The following is a 15,246-nucleotide window of genomic DNA, read 5'->3' as shown; positions in this document are numbered from 1 at the left end:
ATTGAATATTAATCTTTTAAAAATAATAAATTTTGACAAGCTCATATTTTATATAACATAATATAAATTTTTTTATATTTATTTCTTATTAAATTTATTATTTAAATAAATATAGTATAATTTAATTACACATAAACACGCAGAACTTACTACTAATAATTATTTAATTTGAAAATTAAACTCTCCTCCAACAAAGAATGGTTGATTTTTAAATAGGCATAATATTTTAGTTTGTCTTTTTATAATTAGTACAAAATTCTAAAATATTGGTCCAATTTGTATTTAGCTTAAAAACATATAAGTACACACAAAACTATTTATTTTTAGAAATTTAAATAAAGTCTTATTAAAAAAAGAACATAAAATAAAGGTGAAAGTGGATTGGTTCCATCACCCACCACCAAAGAAAAGAAGGAAAAAAGAGAGAGGAGAGACGGCAGCTCTAGCTTTTCTCGCCGATTAATCTTTTTCAAACTCCGATTTTTCTCCGATTTTGAGCTTCTTTGTCTCTCCACTTCTCTAACTATTAATTATTATTATCTATTGATCCTCTTTTATTTCATCTTTCTAACTCTAGGTTCTAATTTTTGTTCATATCTCCGTTCATATACCCACTTATCTCAGCTCGCTCAAGGTATTTTTTTGTCAAATTTATTATCTTTTAGTTTTAAAACTTGCTAATTCGAATGATCCATTGAATTTTTGTTTCTGGGTTTATGTGTTTTTTCTATTCCATGTACTTTTTTGTGGGTTTTTTTTTATAATGCAATTAAAAGAACGGAAATAAAATTGCTTGTTTTATTGAATTGTTGAAGGAAAATTTTGATCAAGGATAAACCTTGGAGCTTTGGTAAGAGAAAAAAGAATAAAGATTGAAACTTTTGTAAGAACAAGTAGGATTAGTTGTTGATTTTGTTAATAAGTTTTAATCATGTGATAAGTTTTTAATTTAGTTTGTTTTGGAATATAGCTTGAATGGATGATCAAATATATTTTATCTTCAGAATTGATCACATCACGTTTTTGTTTGATATGTTGATTTAAGCCGGCTACTGGCTTTAGTGGTATCTATTTAGTGGATTTGTTTTAAATATGGGCTTAATGTTTTTATATTTTGCAGGTGATTGTGATTATTGAGCAATCAATTTTAAAAAAATATCACTTAGCACTGGATTATTGAGGAGAGGGTATTGGTTGCTGTGGGCAATTTAAGTTCTGCTAGCTTAGAGTACTATCTAATTCTCTATTAGTTATTTATTGGAAACAATAGTTTGTGAGAGGATAAAACTTGCTGGTGAAAGTGGAGCATTACTGCAAGGGACACAGAGTGAAAATAAAGAGTTTGGAGCTGACACCATGGGTGCCGTTTGTTGCTGTTTACATGCTGACGATTTTGAGGATTATTTAAATCCTAATAGTTCTGTTTACAGAAACTGTATGTGTCTTGGTTGCTTTGTTCAGAATTTTCTACATGTGGTATGTTTCGATTTTCTCATTATTTTATTTCTCCTCGTCCCACCAGTTAATATTACTAGTTCTTGTCTTGAGTTCTTGACAGATATTTTAACTGGAATCATCAAGAGATAATTGCTTATTCTTTAGTTTCTTCATGTTTGCATTAGCTAAGTATGGCTTGTCAGCTAGATATGACAACACATTGTTGCATCAATTCGTTTGTTTTTGACCTGATGAAGATTAGGAGGAAGATTGCTTGAGAGAGAAATTATGACCGATTAATGAGTGAGGAAGAAAATTTGCATGCTTGTACTTGAATGGGTCCTCTTTCAAATTGAAAATTGTTAGTTAGCTTGTTAAGGAAAAAAAGAGGATCTATTATAGCTTCAGGGAATATGTGATTTTATTGTGCTTGTATCCCAGTTGATCTGGAGTCGGATCAATTCTGTTTTCTTTTTGACAAGTAAAAAGAATTTTTGCCCGCTTGATCTGCAGTACAAATTGGTAAAGGGTTTTATTGCAAGTAAAGAAATCATGTTTCATAGCTTGTCTACATTTATAGTATTGTAAAACATCTTTGTCAAATCTTAGTTTCTAGCCTAATTAAAAATATTGGTGAAGAATTATAGTCGATTCCGTTTTTGCTTTGCATGGATAGAAAAAGAATGCTAGTACGGATTGCAGGCTGATTTTGTGGTCTTTTACGTTTGCTATTTAGCTCTGAGAATTATTCTGTTAATATTTGTGGTGATGAAGTACCAACCATTTTCTCTCTTCTTTTTCTTTGTGGTTTCTTATTATTCATAGTACTCCTCATTATTTCGAAGAGGGGAATTGCATTCTGTCCCTTCATCCATTCAGGGGGCAGCTTCTATGACTTCTTCAGCATCGCTTGACAACTCTCTTTCTGACATGTACCGCTCTCCTCCAAGGCCTTTGCCTTATGATGCCGATCCCAGATATTTTCGCTTGCAGCGTGATGGTGTAGTTTCAAGACGGGAGAAGGGCTCAAGTCATTCACATGAGGAATCAGAACCATTAAGAAGTGATAATGATGGTGATTCTGATTCCTTGGGTACAGGAGACAAATGGCTTTCTTCGGCTTGTGAAGAAGGATCCAAACAACAGCGCAGTAGATCCTCATTGAAGCTCTCGTCAGCAAAATCAACTGTTGGAATTGGATATGTCTATTCATCCTCAGAAGAAGAGGATGTCTGTCCAACATGTCTTGATGGTAAGATTATTAATTTAGCTATAACTGGCATTGGAGCTACTGAGCTGTCATGTGATGATTATAACTCTTCTTAAGGATGTCTGCCAATAGTTTTGAAATCAAAAACATTAATTAGCTACTAAGCTAACATATGTTACTTATGGCTTTATTTTTTTATTTTTGTTGTTCTACATTTTTCTTTTGGTTAAAAAAAATCACCAATGCATTGAACTTTGAGGCTGAGAAAGAGAAGTTTATAATATGGACGTTAGAAATATCTGCTAATTTATTCCAGACCAAAATCCATTTTATCATGACCCTAGTGTGGATGTGAACAAAGAATCTTGGAGTTATGTGCAGGTCAAAATTCTCCATTCCGTGTTACCATGTGTCGAGAAGGTAAAATGTGCTCAGTCGCTTTGTCAGCTAAGCAGGAGAAGTATGTGATTGAAGGGCAGGGTTCTGCGATTGTGTTTTTCTCCTTCAATCTAGAGACCAAGTATTTCAATGATAGCGCTAGTAAATAAATCTCATGAAATATATAATCAAATTGAAAAGTCGAATTAAACTTAGGATGCGAATGCTTGTTGCTACAAATTACGTGTTTAGTTTGCATTCTCTTACTTTTGATATCTGAATATTGGGCTTTTAGTGCACTAAATCTTTTACTTTTCATGTGCAGAATATACTCCAGAGAACCCCAAGATAGTAACAAACTGCTCTCACCATTTCCACCTTGGTTGCATTTATGAGTGGATGGAGAGAAGTGACAGCTGCCCAGTATGTGGCAAGGTAAACATTCTCATCCTGTTGGTTATCTGTACAAAATGCAAGAGCTTCTCATCATTTCTCCTCCTATTTACCCAACAACATTTTGCTCCGTATTTTTTCCATTTTCTTGCATTTTGATCAAGATACTCGTTACTGATGATGTACAGTGTGTTTAATGCCATTTAAATATGTGGAGCTGGTAACTTTAGACAAACTTAGATGATTATCCAATTTAAATGATGAATAGGGGTATTGAGTTCCGAACTTGCTAAAGGAGTCGACTCTTAGGACTTTTCTCATTATGCTTGCTCAAATCGTGTGAAATCACATTGATGTTCTTTTATTTAAACTGTTTAATTTATAATTAACGGCACATTTTTCATCCTTATGGAACTTGTAGGAAATGGTATTCGATGAAACGACTTGATCTTGCTGTCGTGGATGTAAACCAGCTACAGTGGAAGAAGAAAGGAAACTAAAGGATACATGTAAAGTTGTTTGTGAATATTGCAGGTTAAAGTGTTTTGTTATCTATGGTAAATATTGAAAGAAGATAACATATATATGTTCTGATAACAATTGTTTCCAAACTCTTGAAAAAGCCCTTTACAAAATTTTCATCCATGTGAATGAGAATTCGGTTTATAGTTGTCAAAACATGACTCGTATCTAATTTTAAGTTCATTCCGTTTGATTTTTGCACACGTTTAGTCTTACTGCTATCTTGAAATTTCAGCGTAGAGACATTGTATGAAAAAAAACTATTGTTTGTTTCCTAAGTAAATTTTATGATATTTTTCTATGCAACTTCAACTTTGAATTATTAAGTTTGCATTCATTTAGTTCTACTAAAATCTAAATTCTGTTGACTGCGTAATCCGTTTTCATTCCTGTTTGTTGAGACAAAACATATAAACAATTTTTTGTTAGAACACACAAAGATACATTTATTTTGAAATTTTTATCGTCTCATCGGATCATCCATATGCTGTACCAGTATCCCTTCTAAGGTACAAGTAAATCAATACATAGCGGCACAATGATATATATTTCTCAGTTTTTATTTCAATACAGGCAAATAGAAAACTTATAAATGGTGTAAAACCATTAATTTGCAGTAACCTCAAAAGCTCTTATAAATACTTCCGGTGGCTGTCCACCACTTAACTTGTGCTTCCCATTGATCTGTTGAGAAAAACAGCAAAAAAAAACCTCAGTAACATAACATATATATGATTATAACAATGTAATTGTTTCAACAAGGAGTGATTTTTCGCCGCGTACCACATAGTATGGAACTCCTGTGATATTACCCGAGTATTTCTCCAGGTCCTCATTTACCTTCAAACAATTACAAAAATAGGAAACTTAGCTGACAGTACAAAATGAAGGGTGTGAGAGAGGGAGCTCATGATATGGTAGATCGAAGAAACTATAGAAGTCAAAATCTATGTAGTACGGAAATGAAACGTTAAAATGTAATGCTGAGATGAAAAACAACGAAATAATATTTTCATATGAGAACAAGTTTTCAAAAATGATATTCTAAATTTCAGAAACATTTTTGAAAACGAACAGGACTTCAAAATGCAAGACTCGAAAAGTTTGTGTGCTGTTAGGCCAAAAGAAAAGGAAATCATGGTTGCCAAGATTTACAAATCTTTGCTCTCAAGAATGCTTGTAAAACAGCAAACAAAATAAGAATGATGGGAAGCTTTTTGTTGTTGTGCGTCAGAATCTCAACTAAACTTCAACTAAACTTAAAACACATTAATATCCTAACTTCAGTTGTCTTTGTAGCACAAACAGAAAATGAACAAACCTCCTTAACTCCATTATTTGGATCTGCCAGGAAGTCTGCTGCCCCCTCGATCCCAACTTTTGCCGCGCAATTCAAAAGAAAATCCCTGCATTTATAAATGTTAGTGCCATCTGTTTTGGTATCCGATGATAAATGAAGTTACCAACTTCTCATTGTCTATCAATGAAAAATGGAAAAATGGAGAAAGAATGTGATTTTTTTTTAATCAAAGATGGGAATCGACTCTTTCGAGTCTCATTTGTTAGTTGTTAGTTACCAAGGCGTGGTTGGAACCCACAACCTCTTGATGCACTTAGAGGTGCCTTAGCCATTCAAGCTAGGCCCATACATTGGAGAAAGTATGTGTTAAATTAAGGATTTTGACGCCATAGAATTCTTTCCTAATTCATTAATTCAGAATGAAAGGATTTGCTTTGACCATGGTAACCCATTCCTTGTATCTTTCTTTCTACTGCATTCTACCATCATATGATTCATATCACATTCTGTTCTGATATTTGAGAATCACTGTTAATACCTCGGCGTATATAAGTTCGGTAAATATATTTCATATAGTCTGGGGCTATTTACGACAAGCTAATTAAGATTTTTTATGTGCATCAAAGATGCAGCCATCAATTCTTTAGAAAGGCCATAATTACCGCAGGCAAACATATTATGATAAAGAACACATTTTGCTCTATGAAAAATCAGTAAATCGTCGGAAGTCTCATGACAAAGATGAAGAATGATGGGTGCAACAGGATGAGCCTAAAAGTGTTTTGAAGATATGCATGCATTTACCTATCACCAATATATTTGGCCTGTGTGAAGTAGCCTAGAAATAACTCCTCAACAAGCTTATGTTGCTTATCAAGACTTTGTTGGCCAGCAAAATATATAAGCCTGTGGCTGTCTAATGTATTGCCCCTGTGGAAATCCAAAATACCATTAGCGGTTTGCCATCAAAATAAGCAAGCTCCTTAGCTTATTCTGCAAGTTGATATATACTAATCTTGGAAGAATTTTTGATCTTACGTGAGACCGGATATATTATATTCAAGATCGAGACCTTTAAAAACCTGCAATTGCCAAGATATTAAGCTTGAGTTCATTGCATATGGGTGAAATTTACAGAGAATAAGAGACACAGAAGAACGAAATACCTCAGTCATTCGAGCTACAATTCCATCAGTTCGAGATCCAAACTTTTCTCTATAATACTGCAGCTTATTTACGCCTTCTTTAGGAGCAGATGGATTGAGGAAATACGGATGCCATTTGATCTGCAAGCTAAAACTAGGATCACTTAGAATAAACTTCACAGATAAAAAGCCAACTATGAGAAAACCTTCAAAGGAAGAGACCTCAAAATCAAATCGGTCTTTTGAAGCAGCTACAGCTTTGTCTAAATTTCTCTTGCCAACAAAGCACCATGGGCATACAGAGTCTGAACTGACATCAATTCGAATAAGCTTCTTCCCGCTGCTGTTACTTGCTGACTCGGCCATGATCCTTAAGTGTCTGCTACCTGTTTGGCACAGATTCTAAATCAAACTCCAATTCAGAGATCTAACTGTCAATCTAGTTTTAAAATAGTTTTCTACTTCTGACAGAAGTTGTACGTCTCAAGTCTCTAGAGTTCGTTGAAAAAAAGTTGCATACTAGCTCGAGTTCAAGGAAAGAAAAATATTTTTGACTCCACAGCTTTATCGGAGGAGAACAATAAGACACCTAGAACACTGATAATTACCATAATAATACTGACAAAAGCAGAAGCCGTATGATGATTGTAATTTGTTAGCTGCGACTCTGCATCACGTCAGAGCCTGAAGGCCAAATGAACATTACTTTGAATCTATTTTGTCATTAAACTAGCTTACTTCCATAAAAAAAATTGAAATCTTGGTTTTCTGAAGCTCGTGTTAGCAGTTTGCTACTGAAGTACTGAGAGAACTTCAATAGTATTAATCTGCACTTATGAAGAAATTTTAAATCAAAATAGCCCCTATGGATAATAGAGGACCATATTTGTAGTTAGGAGTGTGCAAAACCTAACCAAACTGAATCAAATCGATTAATTCGGTCCTTTTTCGTTTACGTCACTTATGATACTAACAGAACCAAAAGAAATTCTTATAAATCGGTTTGGTTTGGTTTATAAGTTTTAAAAACAATCAAAATTCCGGTTCCATTCTATTTGGTTCAGACTAAATGCACACTCCTTCTTGTTTTTCTGTTGCACTCAAATCCAAAACAGAATGTGTTATTAACGGTTGTGGTCACTGAATCCTTTGAAGGAACAATGAGAAACAAAGCTATATATGTTTTGAAATTCTAGTGGTTCTATAAATTAAGAGTGAAGCCTTTGAAGGAACAATCATAAACTATTCTCATGAATAAGACTTGTTCTCTTATGAGAAAAGAAACAAACACAAAGATACTCCAAACTAACAAAGCAAAACCATCAAATTCAGAGTATATAACATGAGCAAATTGATTTCAGACAAGAAAAACACCAGCCGAGAAACGGGTTTGCTTTATTTGTTCTAACACACTTCACTAATAACAATTAAATGCCAAGAAAATGAATCATATCAGCTACGAGAACATAACAAAAAAAGAAGGAATCACCAGCCGAAAATCAAAAAGAACAGAGCTTTTGATGATCAAATAATAGATTACAGTACAAACAGAAGATATATGAAGAAATATATTGAAAGATTGTTGCTTACCGGAAAGAATGTTGAAGATGTGATTTTTGTTGTAAAGAGCTACCAAACGCATTGGCAATGGAACAAAAATGTTGAAAAACTGGATTTGCTTTTATAGTCCCTCTTCTCCTTTGCTGTCTGTTTGACCATTTCAATTTTTTCTTTCTAGAAAGTTTTGAGACATATATATACCAACTAACGAACGAAGGATCATTTTACCCCCCGAACTTGGCGCAAAATATCAAAAACGTCCAAATTAGTAAAACCGGATCATTTTTATCCCGAACTTGGTAAAACCGGTTCAAAAACCCCTCTAATGTTGAAGTGGCACTAAATTGAAGAGTGAGATTCTAAAATACCAATTAATCATAATTAACTCCTAATTAATCCAGGGGCATTTTTGAACTTTTTTTCAGAAAAAAAAATCAATTTTTTTCTAAATTTCCGGCGAGGAAGAGCTCCTCGCCGGAGAAGAGGAGCTGCTGCTCCGGCGTCTGTTCTTTGAAGAACTGACGCGACCGGAGTCTATTCTTTGAAGAACAGACCCACGTGTATTTTTAAGAACAGACCCACGTGTGTTCTTAAGAACAGACCCACATGTGTTCTTAAGAACAGACCGCCGGCGTATGTTCTTCAGAACAGACCCAGGGTCTGTTCTTGGAAGAACAGATCCAGGCCTGTTCTTCCTCAAGAACAGATCCATGGGGTCTGTTCTTGAGGAAGAAGAACAGACCCCGGGTCTGTTTTTTTAAAAAAAAAAATTTATTTTTGTTAAAAATATTAATTTGAGGGTTAATTTGTTGTATGTAATGAAATTTGTGGGTTAATTTGTGATATAAAGTTTTAAATTAAAGGGATTAATTTTATTTTTTTTAATTATTAGGTATTAATTTAAAATGTTTAAAAACAATAAGGACCATTTTAAATTTTTTTTTATCAAAAACCACCTTTGAAAAACGAAACCACCATCAAAACTGAAGAGTGTATCTCACTCTCTTTGGTGAGAGTGTGGAGGGGGGGTTTTGTACCATTTTTTACAAGTTCATGATAAAAGCGATCCCGTTTTGCTAATTTGGACGTTTTTAATACTTTGTGCCAAGTTCAGGGGGTAAAGTGATCCTTTGTTCACCAACTAACTTTTGAAGACATTCTTAGATAGACTGATCTACCACTTCATCCGTAGATTAAACCACTAATAATATAACACCTCATTAAAATGATTGTAATATCGTAATATCACCATTAAGATTTGAATGGGTTTATTGCACAATTATTATGATATTGCCATCATTTTAATGAGATATTATATTATGAGTGGCTTAGTTTACGAATGATGTGGCAAACATAGTCTATCTAAAAATTTCTCCTAACTTTTAATAAATGTTTAGGTAGACTCTTCCACAACGTCATCCGTAAATTAAACCTATCACATAATGACACATTATTAAAAGGTTTAGTTCATGGATGACATGGCGGACTGAACCTATAAATTTCTCCTTAACTTTCATTTTCTTCAAATACTTTTTCATTATGGATTTGTCTTTTTTACCATTTTTACCTAGATGTTAAAATTAAAAATAAAATTAAAATTTGAAGTATAATAGAAATAAAAATGAATTTTTTAACTATATATATATACTTTGTTAGTGTATTTTATTTATTTAATCATTAGACAATGATGGTAATAAAAAGAATAAAAATATACTCCTAGTACCCATAGAAAGCATAATAAGTGGGAGTGTCTGGTAAGTAATTGGTTTAATTCAGCGGTCAAAATAGAAAAGTTAATGTCAAAAAAAATCACGAATTTTACATGTTTTTTCATTTTAATCATAAAATTTAAATTTTGTCATTTTCATGCACAAACTACCATTTTTTTCCCAAATTTATACACGGCGCTGAGGTCACTCATTTATTGGTGTAAAATGCCCTACACCTCAGCGAATTACACCAATGGAGTTATGACACCTCAGCATCATGTATGAATTTGGAAAAAAGTATTAGTTCGTATATGAAAATGACAAAATTTAAACTATATGATTAAAATGAAAAAACATATAAAGCTCGTGATTTTTATTTTTTTTGATCTGATCATGAGGTGTCCTGAACGGGTTCCAACTATGAAACGGCACCTTTAAGCCTTCCACATTCAGACTAATCCCCACTCGAGCCGGGTAGGTCCCTTGCGGGAGGCAAAGCTCTGGCCCCAAGTTTTAAACGGCTGCATACATGAGTACGGTTCGAACCCGCGACCTCACTTAAGCTAGAAGAGCGCCTTACCAACTCATCTACGCCTTGGGGTTTAAGCTCGTGATTTTTTTTGACATTATCCCAAATAGAAATGAATTAAGCTTTTTGTATCCACCATTCGAACTTCAAATTTTAAGCTTCCATTCTCTGTATTTCTGATTCTCATTTTACTAAAATTCACACCATCAAAATGTATGTTTTTCTTTTATATTTATCTCTGCATTGCATTTGCAAATTCCTCTCAAATTTTCAACAAAATTTACAAAATTAGCAGTACCCATTTAAAAAATTTGGCTTCTTTTGCAAAGACTTTTTCTACAAGATTGCAAATTTTGATTCTTTCTCTTTGAATTTTCTGGGTTTTGTTTGTTTGTTTGTTGGTTGTATTGTAACTTCTGTTTTCTGTACGAGGTACAGTTATTTGTAGAAAAAAAATTGACTGGATTAATGGATATTGCTGAGATTATTGGGGAGACAACAACAAAGTCAATGACTTTGCCAACAAAGAGTGCAATTTATATATGGGGATACAACCAGAATGGGCAAACTGGCAGAAAAGGGAAGGAGCAACAGTTGAGAATTCCTAAACAGCTTCCTCCTGATCTTTTTGGGTGCCCTGCTGGTGCTAATGCTCGTTGGCTAGATATCTCTTGTGGCCGTGAACACACTGCTGCTGTTGCCTCTGATGGCTCTCTCTTCACTTGGGGTTTGATCATTATTACATCTTTGTTTTTGATTCCTTTTTTTTAGCATATGTTTTTTATTGTTATGATTGGTTTAGATGGGGAAACAATAGTATTTTGTGTTTCCATGAATTGTATTTGCTTCTTGCAATGATCATAGCTTGATTGCGAAATTTTAGTATTTTTAAAGCTCCAGAATCATGCATTTTTTCATGTTCTTCAGGAATCCAGAATCTTTTTCATGATTGCATTGTAGGTCCTTTTTAAGCGAGTAGTTGACTGGTAATTGTTAATTAAGGCTAAGGAAGATGGATTTTGGTGTTTATGGTAGTGATGTTACAACTTGCAAGAATAATTGAATTGTCATTATATATTTTTGCTCATTGATTCACATTTACTAGTACAAAATGTACCATGCTTAAACAGATACTTAGTTTATTAGGTTGTAGCATGTTCTTGGGTGCTCTTACCACATTAGAATTTAGAACGATTAAGGATGACACAGGGGTGTGCTTTCTTTGATATTCTGATGGAGAATGAAACTGTATTTTTATTTATATAAACAGGTGCTAATGAATTTGGTCAACTCGGAGATGGAACTGAGGATGTTAGGAAGTACCCACAGAAAGTAAAGGAATTGGAGACTGAGTTTGTGAAATCTGTATCTTGTGGAGCAAATTGTACCGCGGCAATTGCAGAACCTCGTGAAAATGACGGAACCATATCAAGCAGTAGACTTTGGGTTTGGGGACAAAATCAAGTAAACTATCATTATGAATTATGTCATTCTTTTTGCATATGGACATGACTGGTCTTTTGCTTCTTTTATCAATCTGGTGAACTTATATACTTATCATTTCAGGGATCAAATTATCCACGATTATTCTGGGGAGCCTTCACACCAAATACGGTATGTGATTGTTTGAGTTTTACACGTTTGAGACTTTGAGTTTCAGAAAACTTACTTTGAAGAAAAATCTCAGTTTAGATCAGATGAACATGAATATACTTTGTATTTAAACTAAGTTTTTGAGCATTACTTCATACTCTGCATTGTCAGTAGCATGCTACAGCCATTTGTTTTTAAATGAACGAATTTTGAGCATGCATTTGCTTCAATGACGGAATGTGAAATATTTGAGTATTTACAATGAGCAATAGAGTTATTTTCAGTTGTGCCATAAAAATAGGAAGTATTTGAGAATTTGTTTATCTGAATGAGTGCAGATTGTCCGTCAAGTATCTTGTGGTGCAGTTCATGTGGTGGCTTTATCAGATGATGGCCGACTGCAAGCTTGGGGTAAATGCATTTCAAGATGCATACAAATTTTCGACTTTAAGTTATTGATATGATCTCGACTTTATCATTTTTTCAGTTAATAGTATGTTCTTGATGTTTATGCTATGTCAGTACTGTATTTGTTGATTTTCCATTGGTTGATTAAATGCATATCATTCATATAATTTAGAGAGGAAACCTGAATTTATACCAGTTTTTTTTGCCGCCTCTAATTATTTCTCATCACGCTATTAATATGGCAGGCTACAATGAATGCGGTCAACTGGGCAGAGGTATTACTTGTGAAGGACTGCAAGGGCCTCGTGTAATAAATGCTTATGCAAAATTTCTCGATGAAGCCCCTGAGCTTGTGAAGATTACCCGGGTATCATGTGGGGAGTACCACACAGCAGCCATTTCTGACAAAGGCGAGCTGTAAGTTATCTGAAAGAACTTCTTGCATGGAAATAAATACTACACTTAAGCATGAGAATTGCGGTTATCCGCATAACATATCTAATTCTCTTTGAAGGTTGGAAAAAATCCTCTTATGGAAATCTCACGTCTTGTCAGAAGATGGGATGCAATGGAAATGTGATGCATTCTATTATGCAAGTTTCTTTTCCCTTAGTTTTCTTATTTGCCCTGTTCTTGATACAAGTAATATTCTTGTCTTTTGTCTAGCGTTTGGCAGAATTTCTATGTTATTAGTAGTTATATCATTAACTTAATTTGTTATCAACTCAATTTAGTTTCTAATTTCAGCTTAGTTCTAAGGATCAGAGTGTACATTTTGCTTCACCCACTGTTACATGTCACCCTGAATTGAGTGGGATAGGAGCATTTTATGATACACCTAATCATAAAATTTTCAAATTACAGTATGTTAGGGGTAAACTTCTGACTGGCCATTTTACAAGATTGTATTATTTACAAGTTTTCAACAATTATTTTTACAAAACTAAGGTTTTAAGTAGGCATAAATGGAATAGTGAATGTGGAGTTGAAATTAGTAGACAGAAGTAGCCATTTGGCTTTAGGATTGGAAGGAATGTGGCCCATAAACAAAGGTATAGTTATGGTGATTATTGGAGATATTAGACTCTGGTTCAATAGTGAGAGTGGAAAACATATTAAAGAAAAAATACAGAGCCTACCATCTTAAATTTTAAGTTTTTGTCCCTTTAAAAAACCCTTAGGATATGGGTTCAGGATAACACCTGCGATGATTTCACTTGTTTGTGTTAATATAATAATGACTCAAATCCACGAAAATGCTACTCCTCTGAAAGGTTGTACATACTGGTAGCAATAACTCGACTGATGAGAGCATTCCTTGTTAACTGTCTTTATTTTTATCAATGATGGTTGCAGCTATACTTGGGGGCTTGGGAATATGGGCCAACTTGGGCATACTTCTCTTCAGTCTGGGGATAAAGAGTTATTGCCTAGGCGAGTGGTAGCCCTCGACGGAGTTGTGATAACGGATGTTGCGTGTGGAGGCGTACATACCTGTGCTGTGACTCAGAAAGGAGCTCTTTATGCTTGGGGTGGTAGTCAGGCTGGGCAGTTGGGCCTTGGGCCACAGACTGGATCTTTTTCATTCATTCCAAGTGATACGGAATCATTTCTTCGGAATATCCCTGCTTTGGTTCTCCCAACAGATGTGCAGCTTGTTGCCTGTGGACATTCTCGCACACTCGTTTGTTTGAGGGATGGACGAATACATGGATGGGGTTATAATAGCTACGGGCAGGCAGCTAATGAGAAAACTACATATGCTTGGTATCCGTCACCAGTTGACTGGTATGGTACACGTAAAGTCGTTCAATAGCTTTACATGTGTAGTTTTGATCTCTTGAATTTTGACAGAAACTCTTTTCAACAGGTGTGTAGGAGAGGTGAGAAAACTAGCAGCTGGTGGTGGCCATTCGGCTGTCTTGACTGATGCTTGTTCCTTAAAAGAGCTGTGCGAGTTTAGACTTGCAGATAATGTGACGCTATCAAACGCTTCAGAGATTGAGGATGTTGCGTCTAGAACTGGTGCAGATGCTTTAGCTCGCCTTTGCGGAAGATTGAGGTATGATTAATCTTTCTATTTAGTTGATGGATTAATCATTTGACCTCTTAATCTTTAATGCTTTTTTTGATTAAAGCTTCTGTTCTTAGTAGGACGCGTCCTCTCTCTTCTCCGAGGGCATCTTTCTTTTAGCAAAACCAAACCTTTTCTTATGAATACCTTTATTGATGCTTTGCTATATTAGCATGAAAACGTAAGAAAATGCTGAAATAAGAAACAGCGAAAATAATTTTTCTTTATGATAGTAGGTTATTAATATAGAGTCTTAGAAGCATTTTCAGAAACAAAAATAAAGTTTTGAAACATAGGATTTGAGAAGTTTGGTGCAGTATAGATGCTCTGCGTGGAATTCACTAGTGCAAATAATGATGAGTAGAGACTCGGTGCAGCTGGTGTGCAGACTCTACATATGTAGATTTTGATACTTGCTTTACCTTTTGTTTACAGGGATATATTTTATGAATACTAATGATTTCGTTTACAGGGAACATTTGCTTGATGGCGGCGAGATAGATTATGAAGATGATGAGACTGGAATTGGGAAGAAGTAAAGGAATAATCGGACCTTGGCTCAGAACTTTCTGATCATCGTCTAGTACGTAATTCTAAATTGCTATTTTTAGAGCAATCTAATCAGAACTGTAAAATTCATGAACTGTGTTATTTCAGATGAATTAGGGTATTCCTGTATTGTATAAAGATGGAAAATCCCTATTTAAATCCTTATGTGGATAGAATTTCTACATAAGATGTATCGGTGTCTGTAAAATAAAGATTATCACCTTGATGAAGGTGTATACCGGTGTCGGTAAAATCAATCATCTCCGGTTGATGATAGGATTGTACTTGGACATTTTGATTGAACGTATATAAGATATGGTCATTGTCAGACTTAAACATTGGCTTACTAATTCTTACAATTTGACACTATTCCTCCAGTTTAGTATGATATAGTTGGTGGTTGAAGCATTATTTTAAAATCTAGACATCATACTGAAAT

The 15,246-nt window shown here is 34.4% G+C and overlaps 3 protein-coding genes across 5 annotated transcripts; 2 read left to right on the top strand and 1 right to left on the bottom strand.

Annotated features, from left to right (window-relative positions):
* The first annotated feature begins 371 nt into the window (after window positions 1-371).
* LOC126678786 (E3 ubiquitin-protein ligase At3g02290-like) lies at window positions 372-4,096 on the top strand. The gene is made up of 5 exons (XM_050373690.2): window positions 372-634; window positions 1,121-1,476; window positions 2,263-2,689; window positions 3,351-3,460; window positions 3,840-4,096. The coding sequence occupies exons 2-5, from the start codon at window positions 1,357-1,359 to the stop codon at window positions 3,864-3,866; spliced, it is 684 nt and encodes a 227-aa protein (XP_050229647.1). The 5' UTR covers window positions 372-634; window positions 1,121-1,356; the 3' UTR covers window positions 3,867-4,096.
* Window positions 4,097-4,349: 253 nt separating this feature from the next.
* LOC126676347 (uncharacterized) lies at window positions 4,350-8,112 on the bottom strand. 2 transcript variants are annotated; one of them, XM_050370530.2, is made up of 8 exons: window positions 7,976-8,112; window positions 6,608-6,771; window positions 6,407-6,526; window positions 6,279-6,322; window positions 6,045-6,170; window positions 5,262-5,346; window positions 4,724-4,780; window positions 4,350-4,624 (listed from the first exon to the last, which is right to left on the bottom strand). In XM_050370530.2, the coding sequence occupies exons 1-8, from the start codon at window positions 8,025-8,027 to the stop codon at window positions 4,547-4,549; spliced, it is 726 nt and encodes a 241-aa protein (XP_050226487.1). In that variant the 5' UTR covers window positions 8,028-8,112; the 3' UTR covers window positions 4,350-4,546. The 2 variants fall into 2 exon arrangements, with proteins under 2 accessions (XP_050226487.1, XP_050226488.1); XM_050370531.2 differs by having other exon boundaries at window positions 6,608-6,787; window positions 7,976-8,042.
* Window positions 8,113-10,291: 2,179 nt separating this feature from the next.
* LOC126678104 (ultraviolet-B receptor UVR8) lies at window positions 10,292-15,143 on the top strand. Of its 2 annotated transcripts, none has more exons than XM_050372979.2 (9): window positions 10,292-10,396; window positions 10,622-10,910; window positions 11,454-11,647; window positions 11,750-11,797; window positions 12,115-12,187; window positions 12,430-12,601; window positions 13,541-13,972; window positions 14,055-14,246; window positions 14,731-15,143. In XM_050372979.2, exons 2-9 carry the CDS (start codon window positions 10,652-10,654, stop codon window positions 14,795-14,797), a joined length of 1,437 nt encoding a protein of 478 aa, XP_050228936.1. In that variant the 5' UTR covers window positions 10,292-10,396; window positions 10,622-10,651; the 3' UTR covers window positions 14,798-15,143. The 2 variants fall into 2 exon arrangements, with proteins under 2 accessions (XP_050228936.1, XP_050228937.1); XM_050372980.2 differs by having other exon boundaries at window positions 10,616-10,910.
* Window positions 15,144-15,246: the final 103 nt, after the last annotated feature.

The sequence above is a fragment of the Mercurialis annua genome, linkage group LG4 (assembly GCF_937616625.2).
Source record: "Mercurialis annua linkage group LG4, ddMerAnnu1.2, whole genome shotgun sequence".
NCBI classification, from domain to species: Eukaryota; Viridiplantae; Streptophyta; class Magnoliopsida; order Malpighiales; family Euphorbiaceae; genus Mercurialis; species Mercurialis annua.
The sequence above is the reverse complement of the archived record's forward strand: the minus strand, read 5'-3'. Positions and strand labels throughout refer to the sequence as shown.

What these genes read in the sequence shown, in the direction of transcription:
- LOC126678104 (XM_050372979.2), top strand. Translation starts at nt 10,652, where the DNA reads ATGGATATTGCTGAGATTATTGGGGAGACAACAACAAAGTCAATGACT. An exon ending in TGGCCGACTGCAAGCTTGGG is followed by an intron (nt 12,188 to 12,429) that starts GTAAATGCATTT and finishes TTAATATGGCAG; the next exon opens with GCTACAATGAATGCGGTCAA. An exon ending in ATTTCTGACAAAGGCGAGCT is followed by an intron (nt 12,602 to 13,540) that starts GTAAGTTATCTG and finishes TGATGGTTGCAG; the next exon opens with CTATACTTGGGGGCTTGGGA.
- LOC126676347 (XM_050370530.2), bottom strand. Translation starts at nt 8,027, where the DNA reads ATGCGTTTGGTAGCTCTTTACAACAAAAATCACATCTTCAACATTCTT. An exon ending in TATAATATATCCGGTCTCAC is followed by an intron (nt 6,171 to 6,278) that starts GTAAGATCAAAA and finishes GGATTTCCACAG; the next exon opens with GGGCAATACATTAGACAGCC. An exon ending in CAGGAGTTCCATACTATGTG is followed by an intron (nt 4,625 to 4,723) that starts GTACGCGGCGAA and finishes TTTTCTCAACAG; the next exon opens with ATCAATGGGAAGCACAAGTT.
- LOC126678786 (XM_050373690.2), top strand. Translation starts at nt 1,357, where the DNA reads ATGGGTGCCGTTTGTTGCTGTTTACATGCTGACGATTTTGAGGATTAT. An exon ending in CTGTCCAACATGTCTTGATG is followed by an intron (nt 2,690 to 3,350) that starts GTAAGATTATTA and finishes TTTCATGTGCAG; the next exon opens with AATATACTCCAGAGAACCCC. An exon ending in GCTGCCCAGTATGTGGCAAG is followed by an intron (nt 3,461 to 3,839) that starts GTAAACATTCTC and finishes TGGAACTTGTAG; the next exon opens with GAAATGGTATTCGATGAAAC.